This window comes from Manis javanica, chromosome 17 (genome assembly GCF_040802235.1).
Source record: "Manis javanica isolate MJ-LG chromosome 17, MJ_LKY, whole genome shotgun sequence".
NCBI lineage: Eukaryota > Metazoa > Chordata > Mammalia > Pholidota > Manidae > Manis > Manis javanica.
Genome location: NC_133172.1, coordinates 13,190,812 through 13,216,109, shown reverse-complemented (window position 1 = coordinate 13,216,109; position 25,298 = coordinate 13,190,812). Strand labels below are relative to the sequence as shown.

The window sequence follows — 25,298 nt, the reverse complement described above, 5'->3', positions numbered from 1 at the left end:
GACCGCGTAGGGTCCTCCCGGTGCTTCTCTCCGCCCCGCGCTAGCGAAGAGCGCGGCCAATGAGACAGGCACGTGCCTGGGCCCAGTCGGTCCGCAGTCCAGCCGTAGTGCGCCTGCGCGCAGTGGGGGTGGCCGGGCGGGGCTCCAGGCCAGAAGGTTCTCGCCAGGCTGGGTCCTGGCGTGGGAGACGTGGAGGGCAGGTATTGTGCGGTCTGGCGGCGCTGCGCCTCGGCGGCCCTCCTCGGGTTGTCTTTCCGTCTGTAATGCATCTCTACCCTTATGTCGTCCTCTGCCTCTTTAGGTCGCCATTCCTCTCCTTATGTCGCATCCCGCTTAACTCGTCACCATTCCTCTTCTGTCGCTGTCACCCTCCTTATGTCGCCAGCAACCCCCTTTAACTCTCTTTCGTTCCCTTCAAGCCCCCGTTGCCACTGTATGTTGCAGTCGCCTCCCTTTAAGTCGCCATTGCCGTCTTATGTCGCCTGCACCCCTCTTTTGTTGCCCTTTCTCCTCTGTGAAATCCTCACTTCTCTTAAGCCATCATCATACCCCGGTGTCACCTTTGTGCTCCTGTCACCATCTCTTAAAATCGCGCTCACGCTCCCCTTATGTCATCCTCACCCCTTATGTCTCCGTTCCTCCCATGTCACCTTTGCTCACAGTCACAGTCCATGCCTCATGCCTCTAGTTTTCCCGTAAGGAGCAGCCCTGCCTTATTGTTTTTCATCTCTCCATGTCGCTGTCATTTCCCCGAGTCACCTCTCACATACTCGCCACCATACATGGTAATAGAGCGTGTTCCCCGGCAGTGTCAGAATCCCAGCTCCACCACTAAATCTCTGGGTAACCTTGACCACCTAATCACACCTTTGCAATCTCAGCTTCCTCATCTGTAAAATACACACAAGGATACCTAAGTGAGGGATGACGGTGAGGATTCTGCCAGTTTATTACGATATGCACAGTTTGACATGGCAATTTGAGCTAATATCGTTAGTAACCATGTCACCTTCACTCATTCATCACCTTAGCCTCCTCATTGTCTTTCTTCCCATCTCCGAGGCTATCCTCATCATTGCTGTGGCATCATCACGCTGCCTGTATCATGACACCCTCTGCCACAGGAACCACCCTCCACCACCCCATGTCTCGATCTCCATGTTGTCCTCACCTCTGCCACATCACCACACCTGCATCTGAGGGGGTGGTCCATCAGCCATCACAAACCTTGAGCATCTAAATACTTAATTCCTATTGCTTTACCTTGTTGAATTGATTGACCCATACACACAAACACACACACCCTAAAAATGAGAGTATTTAGTCACTGCTGTGGTGGTTATGGAGGGCTTGACTGGAGGGGGACCATAGGGAGCTCAGACCCAGACCTCCCTTGACTTCTAGAATTGGGGGTATAGAGAAATGAGGCAGATCCCACCACACCTCAGTCAAATCTCAGCCACCCTGATCCCCTGGTGAAGAGATATCTTATTCACTCAGCTTGCCTTAGTGACAAGGCAGTGTAGGACCGTGGTTGGCGATGTGCACCTGGGGGCTGCAGCACCCTGATTCCAGTCTTGGTTCTAGTACTTAAATAGCTGCGTGTGGCAGGTGGCTTAACGTCCCTGTTCCTCAGTTGCTGCATCTGCATTATGGAGATGAAAGCGTGAGTTATTCATTCAGCAAGTGTGTATTAAGCATGTTCTACATGCCCACCATTGTGGCACACTAGGCACTGGGGACACATCAGTGAACAAAACAGAGATTCCTGGCCTTGTGGAGTTTACATTCTAGCCGGGAAAAGAAACAGTAAGCAAGCAGGTAAGTAGATTATATAAGATGTGTTAGAAGAGGGATGGGGAATGCACAGTAAAGGTTGTAGTTTTAAATAAGTCTTAAATGTGGTTAAATAAGGTGGTCTGGGAAGGTTTTCTGAGAGGGTGACATTTGAACAAAAACTTGAAGGAGGGGAGAGAATGATGTCGTTTCCTGGGGGAAGAGCATTATAGGTAGAGGATACAGCAAATGCAAATGCTTAGAGTATTTAAGGAACAGCCAGGATGCCAGTGAGAGAGCAGAGGGGTGGGGGATGGGGGCAGATCATTGGGGGTCTTGTGGCTTTACTCTGAGTGAGGCAGGAGCCTGAAGAGTATTTGGAAGACAGGAGGGACACAATCTGATGTGATGTGATGTGACACAAAGCAGCAGCAGCTCCAGAACTTCTACCAAGAATGGACTGACAAGAGCAGCCCAGTTGGAGGGAGAGCCAGTCTCTTCTTAAAGATGCACTCACATACCCTTTATAATTGGAGAAAGCTGCGCCTCTCAGACTGTGGGAGGTGGGGTGGGGGGTTATTGGTAGAGCTTTTGAGAGGCCAAAGCTGCCTCTAGGTTCAGCTGCTGTTGGGGAGGGAGGAGGAAGGGCAGTTGGGAGGGTGGGCAACTACATACCTACAGAGGATGAACAGCAGGAAAGGCAGCTGTCTACACCTGGCCCCTGAGGCAGCTGGAAGTCAAATCCTGGCCCCACAGTTTCCTGGCTGTTCCTTTGTGCCAGTGACTCAACCTCTCTGGGTCTTCTGTTCCCTTACCTGTTAAGTGGGGCTGAAAAAGGACTATTGTGGGAATTCAGTACCTAAAGTGCCTGGTCAATAATCAAGAGGAACCCTCCCCTCTCGCCCTAGATCCTGCCCTTCTAAGTAAGGTTCAGTCCTCTTGCAAGGTGGGGAGGAACAGACATTCTGCCTTATTTTGTGTTCATGAATTGGTGTGACAGTGTAGTGTCCTGGAACAGAACTGAGCTCTGGGTTCAAATTCCCGGCCCACCCACCAGTGCTGTGCAACCAGGCCAACATCTCCCTGAGCCCAGCCACCTCAGCTGAAAGTCAGGGATGAGAGCCTCTTTGCCCCAGACGTGTGCTGGTGTTCGTTTGGAACTGAGACAGCCACTTCCAGTTGCGATGCCACCATCGCCCTCCCTGGCTTTATTTCTCTCCAAAGCATATACCATATGTTTCATTCATTTACCTATTGTCTCACTGCTCCCAAAAGAATGTCATCTTTACCAGGGATTTGTTTTTTTCCCTGTTTTGTGCTGTATCTCAGTTTCTGGACAGGGCTTATTAGCAAGTAGTCACTGAATAAATACAAGATAAATAAACTGGCCACTGAGCTCCTACTATGTGCTATCCTTGTGCTGGGTGGTACTGGGGGGCCGCCAGCTGTGCCCTCCTGGGTTTCACAGTCAGTGGGAGAAACAGACCCATCACCAGGCAGACAGCCAAGAGGGGTCAGGGCTGAGCTATGGGAAATACAGGCAGAGGGATCAGGGCTGCTATGGAGAAGCCCAGGGGATTGTTGGAACCCAAAGGGGTGCCTGAACCAGCCAGGAGGTCACAAAGGGCTTCCTGGAGGAGGTGTCACACACATCGTTAGAAATGAGCAACCTGAAGAGAAGAGAAAGGTGTACTGGGTGGGAGGAGCAACTGTGGGAAGTTTTGGTGGTGAAAGTGTGGTTTCAGTTCAAGGAACTGAAAGATAATTGAATATGGCTGGGGCATTCAGGTTGGTGAGAGAGTACACCAACAAGGTTGTTAGGGGAAGATTGTGTGGGGCTCTAGAAGCCCCAGTGAGGAGCTGAGACTTTGTCCTGAGAACCCAGGTGCCATGGAGAGGTTTTGAGCAGGGGAGGGACAAGTCAGACTCAGATGGAGTGGGAATTGGAAGGATTGATTGGAGTCATCAAGGCCACGGAGGGGAGAGATGAGGGGTGGGTGGGAGAGAACCTCAGGAGGCCAAGTAGACACATTGTAGAGGGCCTAGAATGAGGCTCAGGGTTCTGGGGAATCGGGGGGCTTTCTGGGGGAGGTGGCACACCGGCTGAGATGTGATGGATAGGTAGGGCAGCTGTCCTTGAAAAGGGGACCCAGTTGGAGGAGCAGGTTTAGGAGAGATGATAAGGACATTTGGGTGCATGGTAGGTGTGAGGGGCTCCAGGTGTCTAGGAGGGCCATGGCACTTCCAGAGCTGGAGTTCAGGGAAGAAGTAGGAGGCGGAGACAGCTCTGGAGTCAGGAGAACCATAAAGCTGTAATGGTGAGGAGGGTCTGCAGGGGCCTGTCCATGGAGGATCCCAGAGGATTTGGCAAGACATTTGCCCTTTGTCCTCAGGGCAAAAGGGGGGCCACAGATGGATTTTGAGCAGGAATGGGACAGCTTAGATTTTTAAGTTCCAATTCAGAAGTATTCACCATTCATGATTTTTTTCTTTTTTTTTATACCTATTTAATTGTTTTCCAGACCAATTATCTTCTCTCCCTTGAAGGGCACTTTCTAGGGATCCTTTGAAATAAAAGTTCTATTGCTAAAAACAAAACAAACAAATCGACAAAACCAGTGCTCTGTTCTGTTTTTCTGTAGAGTTGACCGCAGACGATTGTTCAATCCAAAAGGGTGCTCAGTCAAGTGAAAACTGGCTCCCTTAAACATGAGAACTTTTCTGTTTTGAGCCACATGGAAGGGCCACAGGTTTGTAAATGTTGCCTGTGGTGTGACCTGGCCAGTGTTTCAAGTGTTCTTCAGCAGCTGATGGCCCCACACCTCCTTTGCACTCTCAGATGGCTTGAATTGACCTTGAATTTTACTCTCAGGCTAAGATGCTGTTCTCTGTCAATCCTATCTGCTCTGGGCTTAGAACAAGCTGGTTATCATTGTGTATTAAAAAAGACTCAGTAGATCTGGAGAGACACGTAAAAAAGTCTTTTCTCAAAGGTTTCCTTTCTAGTCCATTTCTTCGGTTTTCAACAAACATTTTTTGAGTGGTTACAGTGTGTGGGCTCTGGGGAGTAGAGGAATAAATCAGACACCAAATTTCAAGGGACACATAAAGTTTATCTGCAATAAAAGTGTATACAGAGTACTAGGGGGGACACACAGATCTCACCAGCCAGCTTGTGTGGGGTATGTGTGCTACCTTCCTGCCGTGGATGGTTTCATGGACTTCCCAGAAATGTGAGGTTGGTATATTCATCTTCCCATTGTTCTGAGAATGAATGTGGGGCTCAGAGAAGGGAGCGCTCTTCCTAGTAAGGCACAGAGCTGAGATCTGAACCCAGGGGAGGAGCACAAACCATTCAGAGATCTCCAGTTACAGTCCCCAGTCAGATTGAACATGATCCCTCCTTTTATAGATGAGGCCATCAGGGCTCAGAGAAGTAAAGCCCCAAGCCTGAGGTCACTCAGTAAGAAAGTGGCAGAGGTGGGATTTGAACCCTGGACTCTCCAATCTAGAGCACTCCAATGGAGGAGGGATCAAATCTTCCATGCGACCCTCACCCAGGGTGGGGTGTTTGGGGAGCTGTGACTGCAACACATCTCAAAGCCCAGTGGGTTTTGCTTCCTCCTTTTTCACCTGCTGTGGTGTCATGTCCCCCAGGGCAGGCAGGGCACAAGCCAATGAGATGGGGGCATTCTGTGGATTGGGAGAGGGCACACTTGCTGGTGGAGGTACATCCCACTTCAGTGAGGAAGCAGAGCCTACAAGCCCATCTGAGCTTTAAACTGGAGCCCCGTGAGGGTTCTAGGTTCCTGGGGACACAGGAACTGAGCCGAACTGAGGTCAGTGCCAGCACCCACCAGCCTGGCTCTGCCCTTGCCCACCTTCAGTTCCCCCTTGCCCTGCCCTCCCTGCCAGGGATCTGGGGATGGGAGTGCTGGATACTAGTCCAGCTGAGGCTACAGCCCTTTTCTCGAGACTGGGATGTGGGGGAAGGGGCACCTGTGGGGGAAGGCTAGGAGCCTGATCCTCATAATTTCCAAAGAAGTCCTATGTGCATTTTAAAAAATGAAATAGTAAAGGCCAACAATGAAAAGCAACCATCTTGCCTGGGAACAGGGTAGGAATACCTTTCCCTTTCATTTGGCTGTTACGGAGTCTTGACACAATCACATTTACTGAGATCATCCTGTATGCCCATTCTGTGTACTTGATATGTACGAATTCCTTTAGTTTACTTGGAAAGATTTTAGACATCTTAAATTTTATATGTTCAAAACACACACATTATTTATTTGTTTACAGCCTTTTCCCCAAACTTGCTTCTCCTCTATTGGCACCTCCATCCTTGCAGTTGCTCAGGATGGAAAGCTTTCTTTACCTGAAGTCCACGTGCAGTCCATTAAAAACTCCTTTCTTTACTTGAAATCCACATGCAGTGCATTAAAAATGGCATTGGCTCTACCTTCAGGTTATACCCAGACTCTCTACTCTTTGCCCCTTGGCTGCCCCCACCCTAGTCCTGTCCACCTTACTTCCTCCCTGGGTTCCCTGCTCCCAACCCCATACCCTCCAGCCCTGCTCTCGTCTGTCCCCCCACATAGCCAAAGGGAGCCTGTAAATACCTGTATTGGTTCTCCAGGGCTGCTGTAACAAATCAGCACAAACCAAGTGGCTTAGACAACAGAAATTTATTCTTGCTCTGGAGGACAGAAGTCCAAAACTAGGGTGTTAGCAGGACCATACTCCCTCCAAAGACTAGAGGACATTCCATTCCAGGCCACGCCCAGATTTTGATGACCTCAGGCATACCTGGGTTTGCAGCCACATCAGGCCATTCACTGCCTCACTGGTCACATGGTCTTTTTGTCTTTACTATCTCATTCAGAGACACTTGTCACTGGATTTAGAGCCAGATAATCCAGGATCTCATCCCCAAATCCTTAATTACATCTGTGATGACCCTTTTCCCAAATATGGTCACATTTACAAGTTCTTGGGGTTATGCCCACATTGGGCTTACCTTTTTGAGGCCACCATCAAACCCACCAAAATACCAAAGACAGATCATGTCCGTCTTATGCCAGGAACCTACGGTGGCCCCATCCTTCTCTTCACAGTCCAGGCAGCCCTGCATGATCTGGCTCTGTCACCTCTGACTCATCCTCTCCCTCTCCCCGCCACCCGCCACCCACCACTACAGACATACTGGCCTCTTTGCTCTATCATGTCTACATCAGGCCCACTCCTGCCTCAGGGCCTTTGTACTGGCCATTCCCTCTGCTTGGAATCCTCTTCCCTAAGAAGTCCACATATCGCCTTCCCTCCCCTCCTTGATGTTTTTTTAAATCATATCCCTTTCTCATGGGCCTTTCCTGACCTTCTTACTCAAAATTACAATCCTGATCCCATCCTTTCCCTGTCCCTCTTCCCTGATTGTCTAGTAGCACTTATTACCTTCTAACATAATCTTCCTTATTTTTTGTCTGCCTTCTGTCAACTCTGATTTGTTCACAGTGGTATCCCCAGTGCCTAAAACAGTATCTGGTGCACACATAAATATATGTGAAGTTAATGAATGGCCTTATGAAAAATAGGTGCTGTTACCATGCCTACTTCACAGATGGGGAAACTAAGGCACCAACATATTGCCACTTCTCAAGATCAGACAGTCATGTAAGTGCTGAGGCTCATGAAATCATACATCTGGCTTTGGAACCCACAGTGTGAACTGCCTCTCCAGTATAATCCTGTCTAAACCACCTCCCCCAGTACCAGTTTTCTTTTTAAATACTGTAGGTGCATTGCTTGACAGAAATACAACAAATTAAAATTAAACCCATCATTACAGACATGTAGTCACTGTACAATTTGAAAGCCAAAGGTCACTTAACAATTTGAATGAATGCCATGGATATTCTATTTTTGGTTTATTAGTGGCCATCCCGGTTCCATGGCCTCACCGCGTGCTGTGCCATGCCTTACGTCTCCACTTTTGGTTCATTTTATATTCCCTAAGTTTCACATCACCTGCTGTTACGACCCCATATTCTTAAAGCATTTCTCACCAAGGCTTTCACAAATTCAATAAAAGCAAGAAGTATTTCCTGCCCCACATCTCCCCTACCCCACCCCACAAACCTGCCATCAGTCACCTCTAAGACTTACCTTCTGCTGCTTCGGCTGTCCTCTGGAGTTCCAAATAACCTTGGCCTGTTGCTGTTCCTTGCTGGGTCCATTTGTCTCCCAGCAGTGAGAAGACAGAATCTAGTGGTGCTCTGCCCTTGCCAATCTGGGATCAGACATTCGCAGGAAGGAGTTTCCAAACTATCCTTTCAGATCTAGGCTCGGTCTTGCGGTGAAAGGAGAACCCAGCTCCCACCTGGAATTTCCCTTTCCTTCCCCCGTTCTTTTTTACAATCAGTAATGCGTGCACGTGCTTTTCTTTTTTTTGAAAGTGACCAAACTTGGGACGCAACACGTGTTGGCTTTATAATTGTTTCGCAACCAGCACAGAGATGTGTTCTCTGCATTTACGTGTCACGATTTTAGAAAGTAAAATAGGCTTACAATAGAAAGCAATCCTGACCCGCCCCCAAATCCCACTCTCAAGGCAACCACTTCGGACGCTGTTGCTTCTCTCAGTAATAATCCTTTCCTGCATTTATCTGTTGACTCCCAGCCAGGATGAGGAAGGGGTCCTGCCTCTCTCTCACTGAAAGAGGTGGGCGGGTAGGGGTTCTCCAATTTGTTTCCAGCTGTGGTGTTAAATCCTGCTTGGGAGATAGGAGCTGGGAGCTGGGAACCTTGCTTACCCCTCCAGCCCCAGAACCTGGATTTCAGAAACTGAGAAAATGTTTAAATCTTATCAAAATACCATTTGGCTTTTTTCTTTAAATCAGACACTGTAGTCCAAACAGACTCCCAACAGAAAACCTACTGTATCCATATCCCACTGGCTCTTCCCCTCCCATAGCGTGGGCTGTACCTTCTGATTTTATCGCTACATCTAGAAATCATTTTATTCAACCTCGATCTCTCCATTTTATTTTGTCTTGTAATCATCAGTTTTATTTATGTATTTAATTTTGACTAGGTAATACACGCCCAAGGTACAAAAATTCACAAGGTTTGTAGATGAGAAAAGATGTGGGGTTCCTTTATCCCTTTACCTGTGCCCTTCCTACCCCACACTGGGGCTCTGGGGTGGGGTGTGGCAAAGACCATCCCTTAGCCATCCCTTAGTACTGTCTCCACCCGGGCCAGGTTGGCCAGACCGCATTTAGGGGACGCGGCCCCCCTCTTCGCTGCGGTGTGCCAGGGCCGGCAGGCCAAGTGCGCAGACTCCCCGCTGCAGTGGGCGGTGCCTACTAGGGCCCCGCCTCCTGCCTTCTCCCGCTCCGGCTCAGCCTGTTGGGGCAGAAGCTGGGGCCCCGCGGAGGTAGCAGCTGCCGCCTGCCGAGTAAGGCCGAGGCCCCCTCAGGGTAGGATGGAAGAGGAGGGCTAGGGGGATGGAGTGAAGGCTGGCGGGGAGGCCACAATAGTCCCGGGCTCCAGGGCTGACCTGTCTGATGGGTACCTGACGGTGAGGGCAGAGGAACCACCTGGAAAATGCCCCCTTGGTAGTCCTAGCGCTGGGAAAAGCCAGGCAGAAAGCTCTGGGGCTCGGCTGGCCCCATCCGGAGCTGTCTTTTTTAATGTCTAGAGCTCAGAGTCAGAAAGCTCATGGGGAGTGCTAATATGGGAGCATCAGTGTAGGCACTAATGAGGGGCAGGGTGGGCGATAAAGGATGGCAGGGTGACCACCACAGAGTGAGGGGAAGAAACAGAGGCATTGGACCTTGAAGGATTTCGAAATCCCTACTGACCAGCAGCCAGCTTCCTCCTTTTGGAGTGTCAGGCACTGTGCCAGTGGCTCCCATGATCTCAGGCAAGGAGACCCAGGGGATCCTGTGAGCCCTAGAACTGATCTGCCTTCTGTGATGTCCCCCAAAAGCCCAGAGCATCCCACACAGTGCCAGCTTTTGTTCCCTGCAGTTTGGCGAGCCTGACACACCCACTCTCCCACCTGGACTCTGCGTATCTCCTGGCTGCCTGGCAAGATGAAGCCTAAACTGATGTACCAAGAGGTAGGTGGACGGAGGGTCCAGAGGGGAGGGGCTGGCTGGGTGGAGTGGAGGGTAGGGCCCCACTGAGCTGTCCTGTCACCCCACACACACCATCCCCATGCCCTAGTTGAAGGTGCCTGTTGAGGAGCCTGCCAATGAGCTGCCCATGAATGAGATTGAAGCATGGAAGGCTGCAGAGAAGGTAGGAGCTCACCGCCACCCTCACTGTGTCTCAATAACGGGCCTGGCCACCCCCTTTGGGCTGTCTGATTGCCTCTTCGATCCCACAGAAAGCCCGTTGGGTCCTGCTGGTCCTCATCCTGGCGGTTGTGGGCTTTGGTGCCCTGATGACTCAGCTGTTTCTATGGGAATATGGCGACTTGCATCTCTTTGGGCCCAACCAGCGCCCAGCCCCCTGCTATGACCCCTGCGAGTAAGTTGAGGGGGAGCCTTGAATGATCGGGGGAGAGGGTCTGCACTCAGCCACACCCAGTGCCGGTGACAGAGTGAGGTGATCGCAGAATCCCCAGTGTACCCGCAGAGGATCTTCCCTCCATGCCCACTCCCTTCCCCCACACTGTTTCCATGGCAGCCACAGCACCATCTTCTCTCCAAGTCTGTGAACAGACAGGCTCACACAGACATACACGGCATCTTCCATACACGTCTACAAACAGACACACATGTATCCTATACACAACCTTTCTTCCATACCTCCAGACAGATGCACAGACATACACAGTATCCATGAGTTCAGACACACACAGATACACACGGTCTTGCATCCTCCATGGTCAGACAGGTGAGCACTCACATGCCAGCCTGTTGTCTCTGGCTCCCAAAGGCTGATACCACCCCCCTCCTTCCAGAGTAGTGCTGGTAGAGAGCATTCCTGAGGGCTTGGACTACCCCAATACCTCCGTGGGCAACCCCTCCACCAGCCAGGCCTGGCTTGGCCTGCTCGCCAGTGCTCACAGCAGCCTGGACATCGCCTCCTTCTACTGGACCCTCACCAACAATGACACCCACACTCAGGAGTCCTCTGCCCAGCAGGTACCTGGCACCCTGGGCCCTGGTTGGCAGCAGGGGTGGTGGGAGACATGGGGTGGTTAAAGGGGGGTCCCCTGCGCCCGGGAGCAGGTGCGCATGTCTCACACAGCAGAACTGACGCAGGTGTTTGGAAGCAACTGTTTTCACATGGTCCTCTGGGCCGGGGGCGTTTGTCACAGTCATCTGAAAGCCTCTGAATGTCAGGGTATGGGTTTGGTTACAAGGGATTATGCCAGCAGATGTCACTCACCCACAGGCTGCCCCAACCCTGTCACAAAATATGGAAGAATGGAGTAATAGCCCAGCCCCAAGCCAGGCTGCCACTTCCCAGCTATGTGACCTTGCGCAAGTCACCTCACCTCTCAGGCTTCAGTTTCCTCATGTGTAGAATGGGGCCAATATATGCCACCCATCTCATGAGCATGAAACTGGGGCTGATCCATGCAAAACATGACATAGAGTCAGCCCACTATAAATGTTTGCTGTTAGGTCCTTGTTAAGGTCTATAAACTTAAAAAACAAAATTTCAATATTTGAAAATGAACAGCCTTGGTGGATAACCCTTTCATTGAAAAAAACAATGAATTTGTCCTTTTTTCCCCCTTCCCTGCTGCCTCCTTTTGTCAGATGTGGACTTAAAATGTATTAAAATTGGGCTCCTCAAGCATTGCCTGAAAAAATAATTACAAAGGTTCACACTGATATGAGTTCCCACTCCCTGCTGGCTCCCACCGGAGTGGTTCAAAGCACAAAGCACAGACATAGGAGGCAGAAACGGTCTGGATTCCAGTGCTGCTTCACCACTGGGTCCTCTGGTGCTCAGTGTCCTCATCTGCACCTCGGGGTTCGTTCTCAGACCTGCCTCATCGGTGAGAGGGCTGAGAATTCAGTGGTTCAAGTGTGAAGGGCTTAGATGGGCCAACTCAGGACTCACTGACTCACAGTAGGGAATAGCTGGCTGTCATTATTACTGTTACTGGCGTCATCAAGCCTCACCCATACCTTCCCAGACCCCTAGCCTGTGCCATACCCCCAACATCCTATAATGGGCCTGGAGACCCATGGGGAGGCAGACATTGATACTTCAAAGACGGGATTTTGGGAAGGTCCCTGGAAGGGTAGGAGTGACAGGGAGGCCCTGATGGGGCCTAGAGCAGCAGGCTGGTTATTAAAAGAGTTAAAGTTTTAATACCTTAACTTGTCAAGCTCTCCCTAGGCGTGCTGGCTAATGCAAAGTTTGCTTACTCCTGATCACATCTCAAAACCCAGTCTCAAAATAGCTCCATGGGGGTGCTGCATAGGGTTGGTGAGCTTGTGGCCCAGCCCCTCAGAGGCTTTTCCCTCCCCCCAGGGCGAGGAGGTCCTCCGGCAGCTGCAGACCCTGGCACCTCAAGGTGTGAAGGTCCGTATCACCGTAAGCAAGCCCAACGGGCCCCAGCCACAGGCAGACCTGCAGGCCCTGCTGCAAAGTGGTGAGCTGGGGGGAGCTGGGGTCCGGCTAGGCCTGGGGCTGCCCAAGCTGGCCCCTGACCACCATCCTTGTCGGTTACAGGTGCCCAGGTCCGCATGGTGGACATGCAAAAGCTGACCCATGGTGTCCTGCACACCAAGTTCTGGGTGGTAGACCAGACCCACTTCTACATTGGCAGTGCCAACATGGACTGGCGCTCACTGACCCAGGTCTGCCTGCACCCTGACCAACTGCCCTTCCATGCTATTCTCTGTCCTACAGGGCACTCAGCCTCCAACTGCACCCCTCTATTCCCAGAGTCCTCTCTATCCAGTCTCTGCAATGGCTTCCTCCCCACCTCCTACCAGGCCTCCCTAAATACCCCTAAATCCAGCCCCGCTCTGCTCATGGTAGCCTAGGGTTCCCTCTGATCCCTAATGGCAGCTGCCAGCTCCACTACAGGGAATTCAAGGCCCTGTCCACCCATTTGGCCTTCATTATTAATTACGAGTGCATGCCCTAAGCCCAACCCCATTCTAGGTGACATTGGGAACATGGCAGTAGCAGGTGGGCCTCTTGGAATTTCCAGTCCAGGGCAGAGACAGGCTAGTCACCAGGCAGTGTCCACCCAGGGGGTTAAGGCTGCAAGGGGGAAAGAGCAGAGGGGGTCAGGGCCAAGATGGGGGACCCAACCTGGGCTGTCAGGTTTTCCAAAGAAAGTGACAACTGATGAGACCTGAAGGATCTGCAGGAGTTACAGCAAGGCAGGAAACAAGGTACAGCCCATCACAGCACAGCAGCTATGGCAGGGCTCAGAGGGGACTGAGGGGCAGAGGGAGGAGACAGAGACAAGGGAGACTGAGGGGCAAGGAGGCAGAAGAGGGGCCAGGGGGCAGGGAGTGGGGGGCTGGAGGTGTCCGTCCCATCAGTGGGCACCAGGCCCCTACCCCTGGGCTCAGCACTGCCCTCCCACAGGTCAAGGAGCTCGGTGTGGTCATGTACAACTGCAGCTGCCTAGCTCGAGACCTGACCAAGATCTTCGAGGCCTACTGGTACCTGGGCCAGGCAGGCAGCTCCATCCCGTCAACCTGGCCTCGGCCCTACGACACCCACTACAATCAAGAGACACCAATGGAGATCTGCCTCAATGGAACCCCTGCTCTGGCCTATCTGGCAGTGAGTCTGAGGGAAGAGGGTCCTGTCACATGCTGGCCACGTGCTACCACTCAGAGCCTCCATCTGTCCCTGCCCAGTGACTGGTGGGGACGGGGGGCCTGACCACTAGCCCTCACTCCTGCTCACTCTGCTTAGTCAGCAGCCCGAGCTCTGTCCCAATTTCTTCAGGCCTCAGTTTCCTCTAGAAAGTGGGTCTCATAATATTTACAACCTCTTAGTGCTGGTGGGGAGGCACGGCTTGGTTCATGCCTGTTGAGCCCCTGCTGTAGCTCCATGCTGTCCAGTATAGCCACACAAGGCTCTTTCCATTTAAGTATATTAAAACTAAATACAGTTGAATATTCATTTCTTCAGTTGCACCAGCCATACTTCAGGTGCTCAGTAGCCACATGGAGCAAATGGCTGCCACAGTAGACAGTGCAGATGTAGAACATTTCCATCATTGCAGAAAGTTCTGTTGGCCAGTGTCAGCTATTGCCCCTGGCAGATACTGAGCACTCTAGACAAGGCGCTGCTGTCTCTAGCTGTTGATATTCTCACTAGTTGGGGTGGCCAACCTGGGTCCTTTAAAGTCCCCCCGAGCAAGTCACCTGGCCAAACCCAGAGTCAGTGGGGAGGGCTGCACAAAGTCGTGGATATGGGAACACATGATGCACTGAGGTCCTTTGCCCCAGTGGTCTCCCATAACCACTTCTCCATTTCAGAGCTTGCGTTTGCTCTTCTGTCTTAAGGATGGAGGAAACTGGGTAAAGGGCCTGACGAGGCACAGGCACATGAGACGTGCCATCAGAGTGGGCTGTGAGCACAGGTCCTCAAACCTGAGCATGCATCAGAAGCACTGGGAGGGCTTGCTAAAACCCAGATTCCTGGGTTCCAGCCCAGCACCCTGACTCTGCCCTGTGCAGCGATGCCTGAGAATTTGCAGTTCTCACAAGTTCCAGGTGCTGCTGGACTGGTGACCTTAATGTGATGAGCCCCTGCATTAGAGCATGAATTCTGGAACCAGACAGCTTATATTAAAATCCTGGCTCCATTTATCAGCTGTGTGACCTTATGCAAGTCACTTACCCTCTCTGAGCTTCAGTTTCCTCACCTGCAAAATGGACACGGTGATTATCCCTCTCCCTGCTGGAGACCGAGGATTCAGTGAGACCCACAGGACCAGGCTTTGGTGATCTGTCCATACATGGGATCCACTGTGTTGCACCCCTGGCAGGGCACCTATCAGACGTGTTTTGACTGTCCCATTACCCTCAGAGTGCGCCCCCACCACTGTGTCCAAGTGGCCGCACCCCAGACCTGAAAGCCCTGCTCAACGTGGTAGACAATGCCCGGAACTTCATCTACATTGCAGTTATGAACTACCTGCCCACCATGGAGTTCTCCCACCCACGCAGGTACTGCTGGGCATGTGGGCAGGGCCTGGGCCGTGGAGCCCAGTGGGAGAGGGCATGGGAGAGGGAGTGATGGGGCTAAAGCAAGAGGACAGATGGAAGCGGCAGGGGAGACAGGGACAGGGGGCACTTGAGACACAGGAAAGGGGACAGAAAAAGATGAGGATACTGGGGATGAGGGTCAGGGATGGGAGGCTGGAGGCGCAAGGGATGCGGGATGTGGGGCTTTTGGAGTTAGGAAGCAGGGAGCATGAGCTGAAACAGGATGAGGGCCTTGGGGTCAAGGGGCTCTCGGAAGTTGAAGCAGGGCCCCGGCCCGGCTGTCTAAAGCTGATGGTGAGGCCTGTGGATAAAACCGCCCTCCAGATCTTGCATCCTCCTTCCCAAGGTTCTGGCCTGCCATTGACGATGGGCTGCGGCGGGCTGCCTACGAGCGGGGAGTCAAGGTGCGTCTGCTGATCAGCTGCTGGGGGCACTCTGAGCCGTCCATGCGGGCCTTCCTGCTCTCCCTGGCTGCCCTGCGTGACAACCACACCCACTCGGACATCCAGGTGGTAAGCACCTGCCCCAGTGTGGAGCAGTACTGAGGACACAGCCTTAGGAGAGCTCACCTGCCATCTGACAGGGACAACCCAGAGTGGGGATGGGGAGACCACGCTGGAGACCCCATGGCTCAGGGCCAGGATGGGAAGCGGACACAGGCAGCAGTCAGGGCCAGGGTAGGGGATGGCTAGAGCAAGCCCCTGTCTCAGCTGGAGGGGTCGAGGAAGACCATCTGTGAGAGGGGACATTGATAGATAAGGGCCATTCCAGAGAGAACGGGTTGCAATGAGGTGGCTGGGTCCTCCTTTTCAGCCAGTGTTTACTGACACCCACTCTGCCAGGCTTTGTTCTGGCCCCGAGGGTTCCACGGGAAGCACCGAGTCCTGTTCCACTCTCCACCTAATACTCTGGGGCTCCTCCATCCCCACCCTCCATCTCATGCCCTCCCCATTTTTCCCTCCCCCTCAGAAACTCTTTGTGGTCCCTGCGGATGAGACCCAGGCCCGAATCCCATATGCCCGAGTCAACCACAATAAGTACATGGTGACTGAACGTGCCACCTACATTGGTGAGTGTCCGCAGCACCACTGGGGAGATAGAAGGTGGGTCTAGGCACTGCCATAGACCCTGACTCTCTGCCCCCAACCCTGTAGGAACCTCCAACTGGTCCGGCAGCTACTTCACAGAGACGGCGGGCACCTCGCTGCTGGTGACACAGAACGGGCGGGGTGGCCTGCGGAGCCAGCTGGAGGCTGTTTTCCTGAGGGACTGGGACTCCCCTTACAGCCATGACCTTGACACCTCAGCCGACAGCGTGGGCAATGCCTGTCGCCTGCTCTGAGGCCTGCGAGGCCCGCATGGACCCAGATTTCCTGGGTCCTGGTCCCCACCCCCATGCCCCCGCTTCTGCCCACCCCACTGTGGCTTCACAGGCTCTCCCCTGCTCTCCCATCTCTACCTCCACCCCCGCGGGCCTGATGCTGTGGCCCTGGGACCCAGCTGAGCTGGGGGAGGGATCAGCCCCTGAAGAAGTGGGAGTGCATGCTGGGCCTGGCCCCTTGGCCCACCCCCCCCTTCCAGGGCACAGAGGGCCCGAAGTTATAACAAGAAGTAAATAACTTGTCTGTATAGCCTGTGCCTGACTGAGTAGTGTGAGGTGGGGTGTCAGGGTAGGGGACAGCTGGCATGGGCCTCTGGTGGAGACATCTTACGGTATGCTGAGCCCTCAGAGTGTGACCAGAGTGGTTTGGCCTATAGCAAACCCTCAGCATGTAATGCATGTGAGCCAGTGGGTGCCGAGCATGCAGCGTGTGACCGTGTGGGCTGGCATGAACTGAGCCCTTATGTAGCCAGCATGAGATAGCACGTGCTACACACTCAGTGTGTCCCCAGCCAGATAAGCATGCACGAACTATCAGCATATCCCAAGGGAAGACTCACATTGGAACGCTAGAGCACACGCCAAGCATGGAATCACCCCTGCCCAGTGCATTTACACTTAGCATGGCCTGAGCATGGATGAGTGCATAACATGTGGTAAGGACAGGTCAACATAATAAGACCTTGGCATCTGGCAAGCTCAGATTGACACCTGCTGAATGCTGAGAATGTTCTGAGTGTGGATTCTCGCATGCCAAGCATTTAGTGTATCTAAGGATGGGTCAGTGTGCCAAGCACACCTTGTCCTCAGTGTAATGGCAGCCCAGCCTCCAGCCTGAGCCAATGGCCAACTAGGTGCAGCATCAGAGAGCAGGGTCCTGGGTGCCAGCCTGAACCCCACCCCAGTAACAATCCATGCCTCAAGCAGGGAGAACAGGTAGGCAGGGCTGCCGGACAGTCTTTATTGAAATGGGCAGAAGCAGCAAGGGTGGAAGGTGTGCTCAGGACCAGCAGGGAGCAGCCATCCCCCTTCCTGTGTCCCTTTGGCTGAGGAGGCCATGGGCCAGACCCCAAGGCCCTTCTGTGTTTGTGGCAGTGGGGAGGTGCAGGCATGGGCAGGGGGAGTGGGGAATTTCTGAATAATTATCTGTAAGAATAATTTGTGGGTTCAGAGGATGGCTCTGAAGAGGGGATGCCATCCCAGCTGGCTCAGCCTGCAGTGATGGGCTGGGGTGGGGTCACCAGTGCCCACCAACATGCTATAGAAAGCTGGTGGCCTGGGGTGGGCCATGCGGAAGGGTATGGCAGGGCTGGAGCCCCTGGGTCTGTGGCCCCCTGATGCCCTCCAAGATCCAGTCCGGCTCACTCAGCCATTCCCCAGGACAGCTGCTGTGGTTGAAGAGCTCAGGGCCTGGCCCCTGTGGGGGAGGAGAAGAGAAGGCTATCAGCCAAGAAGCCCCCAGCACTGGGAACCAGCAGCCTGCCATTCATGGACCCTCCCTGGTCCCAGCTGAACCTTACCTCAGCATCCATGGTCATATCCTTGACGTCCAGTCCATCCCTGTCCTGCTGTGGGGTGGTGGGCAGCTTGGCAGAGGCCCCATGGCGCTTGCCTTCTGCCCAGCTGCTGCCCTGGCAGGGCCCGTCGTCTTCAGGGGAGGCCTGGCTCAGTCGGATGAGGTTGCTGAAGTTGGAGTCAGACTTGGAGCTGGCAGGTGGCTTGCGGGCCTTGTGGCCGGCCAGGCGCCTGCCATAGAAGGCCAATATGGGCTCAGGGCCTGCGTCAGGCCCCCGGCACGCAGCAGCAGCTGCCTTGAGCGGGGCCAGCATGTTGGGGATGTCAGTGCTGGTCTCACCCCATGGCCCACAGCTCGCCTCCTCCAGACTCAGGCCATCCAGCTGATCAATGGCCCTTTCCATGCTTGGGACCTTCTCATGGAAGAAAGGCACACTGCCCATGCCTGTAGCCTCCTCCTCCTCAGCCAGACAGTAGTAGGGGGGCCCATCGTCAGCAGCGGCCACAACAGGCATGGGTGGCTTGCCCTCCACCTGCAGTGAGAGGTGGCAGCCACGCAGCGAGAGCTGGTAGTAGTGGGTGGTCTTGTGGGCACTGCGCAGCTGCTGCATGGACACGAAGGGGTGGCACAGGGCTGCACTGGGGCTGATGCGCTCGTGGGACTCCCATGTCAGCATGCGCTTGATCAGCTCCACCATGCTCTTGAGGTCGGCGTGCTCTGCCAGTGCCTCGCGGTCTGGGAAGGAGAGCCTAGTGGCTACCCTGCCACTGTTCACTGTCTTAATCTGGTCCAGTGACTTGAGCATGTACTTGCGGCGCTCCAGTGGGGGCACCTGGTGGGACACAGTGGACACAGGGTGGACAGGGCCTCGTGGCAGCCTCAGGCCCCAGGCACTCACTCCTGCAATGGGGCCCACAGCTTCCAGTCTGTCCTCCAGCCTGGCCCAGGGCTCTCTTGTTGCTATGACGTCCCCACATCTGAACGCTGACTTCCTGTTCTGCCCATGATCTGACTTGGAGCTCTCTTGCTGGTGGAAGGGACACTCCTGCTTCCTGACACCAGACCCCTCTAGTCTAAATACAGAGCCCTTCCTATGTTCCTTCTGCTGCAGGAAAGATACCTACTGCTCTTTGGTCATCCCATCATCTAACCCAGCACTATCACTGACTCAAATTTTCACACCTCACCCCAGACCCCACATTTTCTCTGTGGTCTAACCCAGATTCCTCAAGCTACATGAGTTTGCCTGACTGCAGATCTGGTCTGGCAAAGAAGCTGCCCTAACCTTCCTGTCACACTTGTGGGATCACCCAAATAGATATCTCTTGGTACAAGAACCCCTACATCTGACCCTAAACTTCCAGTCCCACTTCTGGTCTCACCCACATCTTTCTTGCTGTCAGAACCCCTACAGCCAACCTCAAGCTTCCAGTCCTCTCTGAGGTCTAACCTAGATTTTTTTTTCTTGATGCAGCAGCCCTCACCCAACCTGCCCTTCCTACCTTGGTCTCGGCCAGGTAGTCGGCTGAGGACTTGAGCTGCCAGGGGTTCGTGGCATCAGGGTAGGGATTGCACTTGAAAAAGTGGAGGGCCTTGGGGGCGTTATGCAGCAGGTGAGGCTTCGGCAGACCCTGCGTCTCACAGATGTAGCGCACCTGGTCATACTCGCTGTTGCCTGGGTAGAGGGGCCAGCCCAGGTGCAGCTCAGCCATGATGCAGCCCAGGGACCACATGTCTATCTTCTCACAGAAGGGCAGCCCCAGAAGAATCTCGGGGGCCCGGTAGAAACGCGACTGGATGTATGGCTCCTTCACATGGCGCACCTCACTGAAGATGCTGGCTGAGCCGAAGTCAATCACCTGTGTCGGGGAGGGAGGCATGTGGGCAGGGCACTGGGCTCTTGCCCGTGTCTTTCTGCACCTGCCATCTGACTGTCACTGAGTCTTTATCTTGTTTCTGTCCAGGTCTGTCTCCACCAGCCTGTCTGTCTCTGTCTCTCTCCATGAGAACATATGCCTTTGGGGATTGGGGTCCCGATCTCTCGCTCACCCTACACCTTGTCCACTAGCAAATCTTGTTGGCTCCACCTTCTGAACGGATCAGAATGCGTTCACTCTGCATCCTATCTGTGGCCCCCAGCCTGGTCCTGTCCGTCATCTCGGCCTAGACCAACACAGGGGCCTCCAGGCTGGCTTCCCTGCCCCTCCCCTCTGCCCTGGCCACTCCCTGCAGAGCTCCCTGGAACGCCTGAGCCAGGCCATGCCCCTCCCTGTGGCTTTATCACATCCAGTGAGAAAAACCCAAGTCCTTAGGGAGGCCTTGAGGCCCTGGCACTCTGGCCCCTGGCCTCCCCTCCCTCAGCTCCTCCCATACACCCCCAACTCACCCTGCTCCAGCCCTGTGGGCCTCTCACGGTCCTTGAACAAGCACACCCCTTCCCAACTCAGGACCTTGCATTGGCTGTTCCTCTGCCTGGAATGCTCTTTGCCCAGAGGTCCACACAGGCCCTCTCTCACCATCTCAGGTCTTTATTCAAATGTCACCTCAGTGAGGTTCCCCCCTACCCAACCATCCTCTTGAAAATGACCTCCCCCACCTTTTCTAACCCACTTCCTAGCTTTTCTCTAGAGCTCTCAATACCATTCCACATATTACAGATTTTACCTTTTTACCAAGTTGTTTCTCTACCAAACTAGGATGTCAATCCCTTGAGGACATGGATTTTTGTCTGTTCATTGCTGAATCCCTAGGTGCTTAGAATAGTGCCTGGCACTATTCTAGTGTGAATGAAAGAATGAATGGGCTTTATATCACTGTCCTTCTCTTTCTGTCTTGTTTGTATCTTCCCCTTCTTCTTTCTTTGCCGCCCCATTGCTTATCTGTATCTCTCATCTCTCTCCATCTCCATCTCTGTGTCGCCCACTAGAAAGACATCTCCCTGAAGCCCAGGTCCTTCTCCGTCTTCATCAGACCCTCTTAACACCATACCCTGGCCCTTGGCGCATGACAGGTGCTTGACGAATGCCTGTTGAACTAACACAGTGAGTGGCTCAAGTCTGTGTCTCCTGCTGCCTCTGGGAGGAGCTGTCATTTTCACTCTGAATCTCTGATGCTCTGTCTTGATCCCTACCTTGAGTTCCCTGAGTTTCTCTGCTTTTCATTCAGCCATCCCTCACCTTCTATTTGCAGAAGGCAGTATGACAAAATGCTTATGAATCTGGACTCTGAATGCAGATGTCCAAGACCTGAATCTCAGAGAGCCTGGGCGACTCTGGGCATCATTCATTCATTCACCCCACAGACCTGGCAGAGGCACTAACACTAGCCAGGTGTTATGAGTCTGTCCTGTCTCCTGCTGTGTTTGTAGGAGTCTCTCCTTCCTTGGGTCTCTGTATTTCCATCTCTCAAGGCAGAATGATCTGTCTTTTCCCATCTCTGTATCTCTCTGTGTCTCTGACATTCATTTAGCACTGCCTTCACAACAGCACTGTGCTGGGAGATGCTGAGGACACAGTGGTGACCAAAGCTGCCCTGGCTCTGCCCTCATGGTGCTCCTGGTTCAGACCCACCACAGAACAGCCACAAAACCAGCAGCAGACAGAGGGGTCAGGGTGGGGCGGGGGTCACAGGCAGAAGGGTCAAGGTGGGATGGTGGGGGCACAGGCAGAGGGGGTCACGGCCAGGATGGAGGAACACAGAGGCCTGTGGCAGTGCAAAGGAGGTGCCTCTGTGTGCCCAGCGCAGGGTCAGGCCCAGAGCAGGCACTCAGTAAATGTTTGTCAATGAGCAAACTCGTGATGAGGAACAGTGCCACCATCTTTACAGCTGCTCAGCCCAACAGGCCTCCATTCCTGTCCAGGGCCTCTCTTACACTTCACATAAGATCTGTCAGCAGCTCCAAAATCTACCCGGCATCTACCCACGACCCCTCCTCCCATAACCCTGACCCCAGTCCCCTCATCCATGTCTCCCCATGGACCAGTATGGTCACCCCTCACAGCCTGTTCCCCTCATGCAGCCAGAGGGGCCCTGTGAACACCCAAGTCAGAGAACATCCTTCCTCTGCTCAGGAGCCTCTCATGGCTCCAACTTACACAGAACAAAACCAAAGTCCTCTGCTGTGGGCCACAGGCCCTGCTGCCCTGTCACCTCCCTGATCCCAGTTCCTGTCTTCACACCTCAGTCATTCTGCTTCAGCCACACTGGCTTCCTCAGTGCTCCTCATACACATACACTTGGCTCACTTCTACCACAGGGCCTTTGCACTGGCTGCTGCTTCTACCCACTTTGCCCCCAAATGTCTACATGGCTTCCTCCCTCCTCCAGGACTTTTCTTAGATGTAACCTTCTCAGTGAAGCCTCCCTGACCACCTCATCTACGGTTTTACTCACTCGCCACCACCCCCATCAGTACCCCACATCCTCCTCCTGCTGACTTGATCTTTTCTCCTTCTCACTCACATACCACATTGTACTCATTTATCTTGTGACTCTGTGTTCCCCTCTAGAAAGGCAGCCCCACAAGGACAGGACTGGATCAGAGGAGCTGAGCTACAAATTGAATAAGGATGTCCATGGGTTGGTCAGGACGTCAGAAGTGGGATGGGAAGATGGGAAGGATTCCAGGGCCAGGAGCTGGGCAGAGGCATCATAGACAGCAGAGGGGAGCCCTCAGGGCCAGGACAGTGTTAGGGCTGAGGGAAGCTGGGGAAGACAGGAACAAGGGACATCCCAGGGCAGCCCCACTCACCTTGACCCTGAAGGGACAGCGGGTCTGGTCTACCAGCATGATATTCTCAGGTTTGAGATCAGCGTGGATGATTGCCAGTTCCTTGAACCGGGTCAGGGCTCTGAGCACCTGCAGGGTGACTGTGCGGATGTGACGGGCAGGGAGGGGTGCAAAGTTGTTCTCCTTCTGGAATTCAAAAAGGTTTTGCTCCAGCAGCTCGAAGACCAGGTAGAACCTGAGAGCGTCATGGAAGAACTCAAGGAAGCGGACGACATGGGCCTCCTCAGGATCCAGGTCCCTCATGCAGTGCAGCAGCTTCAGCTCATTCTTGATGATACGGTTGCGGTAGGCGTCATTCTTGAGGATCTTGATGGCCACCATCTCACCTGTGCTTCGCCGCCAGCCCTTGGCCACCTCCCCGAAGGTGCCCTTGCCCAGCACTTCAATGATGTCGTAGCAGTCAGTCTCCGACTGGATGGTAGCCATGGTGTCCCTGCCACCACACACTGCCCTGCGGCCACCCCCACCCGACAGGCTCTGCCTCCAAGGCCTCCTGCCCCACTGCCGGCCCTGAGAACCCCCACTACAGGAAAGGGGAAAGAGAACCACTCGTGCCTGCCTCCCTGACACCCTCAGCCCCCTGAGCTACAAGACGAGTCTGCCAGGGGCTGTGTCCCTCCCCTAAAGCCCTCCTGGCTTGGGACCAGGGGCCCCAGGCCTCCCCAAATAGTTTCCAGCGTTGCTGAGTGGGTTGGTTCTGTTGTTGGAGACCTGAGCCCCCGGCTGGAATGGGGGGTGGGGTGGCAGGTCGAGGCCCCTCCCCCACCCAGGGGTGGGGCCCTGGAGAGGCTGGACAGGTAAAGGGGCAATTGGGAGGGGTCTGATCCTGGACTCCAGGCACAGAGGAATGGGACATTCCTAACCAGAGGAATAGAAAGGTTCCTGAGCTAGATGTGTGTGTGTGTGTGTGTGTGTGTGTGTGTGTGTGTGTGTGTGTGTGTGTGTGTGTGTGTGTCTGTGTGTGTGTGTGTGTGTGTGTCTGTGTGTGTCTGTGTTCAGAAAACACCTGCCATGGGGGAGGTGTGGCTAAGGCAGGGCCAAGTTATCAAAGGTCTTGAATGCCAGGCTAAGGAGTTTGAATTCATTCTGAGGGCACTGGGGAACCACAGAAGGGTTTTGAGCAAGGGAGGGCAGGGACTGACTTGAATGTCAGAAAGCTACTGTGTGAAGAAGGGTGGGTTGGAGGGAGCAAGAGTGGAGGCCCTGAGCCTGGAGCAGGGCCCAGGTGGGAAAGGTTGGGGTGCCAGGCAGGAGGCTGGCAGATGTACTCAGGAGGCCAGGAGGCCAGGCTGTGGGACTGACTGGTTTGGGGGAAATGAGAGAGACCATTCAGGACAAGGCCCAGGACCCTGGCCTGGGTAATGATGGCAGGGTCTTTGAGATGGGGGAATGGATAGGAGCACTTTCAGGGAGAGGATGCTGAGGTCAGACTTGGGAATTAGACACTGCAACATTTAAACATGTATTGAGGGCTTTAGAAGACTTAGCTAATCCTTACAACGTGCGTCTTAATAGCTGCCTTTTTATGGAAGAGAAAATCAAGGCACAGAGAAGTTTAAAAATTGCCTAAGTTCACCCAGCTGGGTGCCAGAGACAGTCTGCATGTAGAGCCACCAGCTCACACACCCTCCTAACGCCCAGGAGATGTCGGGGGAGGCACACAGAGGCCACCGAATCCCTATGTGGGACAACTCGAGGGCAACACAGCCCAAAGAGGATGTGTGGGTGGATGAGGGCCCGGGAGGAGCCCTGAGGGCCCAAGGGACATGAGGAGAGAGAAGAGGGGTGGGGAAGGGAGAAGATGGTGTTCAGCAAGGAGGGAGAAGCCCGGAGAAGCCAGCATAAAGGAGACAGAGGAAGTCCTCTGAGTGACCACGGAGGTCAGCGTGGTGGGAGGAAGACCTACATGTGAGGGGCTTGAGCGAGGGGCATGCCCCTCGGGTGTAGATAGCTCCTGCTGGGTGTGGAGCGGACAAAGCATATGACAGGGTAGTGACTTGAGAGGGGCCAGCTTGAAAAGACAAGGTGCTGGAATGAGGGGTCTGTGACAGCTCAAGGGAGTGACCCTTCACCCTCTAGGATGGGACAGCAGAGATGCAGAGAGTGGAAGGGTAGATACAGGGGCACAAGGAGATCTGGGACCAGACAGTGTGTCTTCTTAGTTCAGTCTGGGGCATCAGAGAGAGACATGGTGGAGTCTGGCGGCCCTGGAGAGGGGGGCAGGAGGACCTAGACAGGTCCCTGGGGGCCAAGATCCAGCCCCAATAAGGGCTGAGGACCCTAGGACCTAGTCCTGATAGACAGCCAGGCATGTCTGGGTGGAGGCTCTGAAACCATGAGGCTGGAGAGAGGACCAGGAGGGGCCTTCCTGGGTGTGGCTGGGGTGGACTAAGGTGGACTAGGCAGTTAAACCAGCAAGACAGGAAAGGGACAGCAAGGATGGGGAGGTGCTGGGTGGCGGGCAGGTGACCAGCAGGGGGCAGGTGGGTAGCAATCATTCTGCCCTCCTAGGGCCCCAGGCCAGGTGAGTCCCCAGCAGAGGGGTCCTGCAGCTGTGCTCTGATGGGGAACCTGCCAGAGGCCTGTTCAGAGTCCATTGCGGATTTTGAAGGGCTAGGG

The 25,298-nt window shown here is 53.9% G+C and overlaps 2 protein-coding genes and 1 long non-coding RNA gene across 7 annotated transcripts; 1 reads left to right on the top strand and 2 right to left on the bottom strand.

The window, feature by feature from the left end:
* The first annotated feature begins 51 nt into the window (after positions 1 to 51).
* Positions 52 to 16,622, top strand: PLD3 (phospholipase D family member 3). 5 transcript variants are annotated; one of them, XM_017672634.3, is made up of 13 exons: positions 182 to 200; positions 1,733 to 1,821; positions 9,811 to 9,902; positions 10,009 to 10,083; positions 10,172 to 10,314; positions 10,751 to 10,934; positions 12,283 to 12,403; positions 12,484 to 12,611; positions 13,357 to 13,557; positions 14,815 to 14,954; positions 15,340 to 15,505; positions 15,963 to 16,062; positions 16,148 to 16,622. In XM_017672634.3, the coding sequence occupies exons 3-13, from the start codon at positions 9,876 to 9,878 to the stop codon at positions 16,333 to 16,335; spliced, it is 1,473 nt and encodes a 490-aa protein (XP_017528123.1). In that variant the 5' UTR covers positions 182 to 200; positions 1,733 to 1,821; positions 9,811 to 9,875; the 3' UTR covers positions 16,336 to 16,622. The 5 variants fall into 5 exon arrangements, with proteins under 5 accessions (XP_017528122.1, XP_017528123.1, XP_017528121.1 ...); XM_017672633.3 differs by lacking the exon at positions 1,733 to 1,821 and having other exon boundaries at positions 52 to 200; XM_017672632.3 differs by lacking the exons at positions 182 to 200; positions 1,733 to 1,821 and adding an exon at positions 9,099 to 9,235.
* Positions 1,472 to 8,959, bottom strand: LOC118971622 (uncharacterized). Its single transcript, XR_005060131.2, has 3 exons — positions 7,942 to 8,959; positions 2,452 to 2,604; positions 1,472 to 1,645 (listed from the first exon to the last, which is right to left on the bottom strand). It is a non-coding gene; the product is annotated as an uncharacterized lncRNA (long non-coding RNA).
* A 699-nt stretch (positions 16,623 to 17,321) lies between the features above and the next one.
* Positions 17,322 to 25,297, bottom strand: HIPK4 (homeodomain interacting protein kinase 4). Its single transcript, XM_037013908.2, has 4 exons — positions 22,641 to 25,297; positions 19,393 to 19,749; positions 17,895 to 18,722; positions 17,322 to 17,791 (listed from the first exon to the last, which is right to left on the bottom strand). The coding sequence occupies exons 1-4, from the start codon at positions 23,103 to 23,105 to the stop codon at positions 17,633 to 17,635; spliced, it is 1,809 nt and encodes a 602-aa protein (XP_036869803.2). The 5' UTR covers positions 23,106 to 25,297; the 3' UTR covers positions 17,322 to 17,632.
* Between the last annotated feature and the right edge of the window lies 1 nt (position 25,298).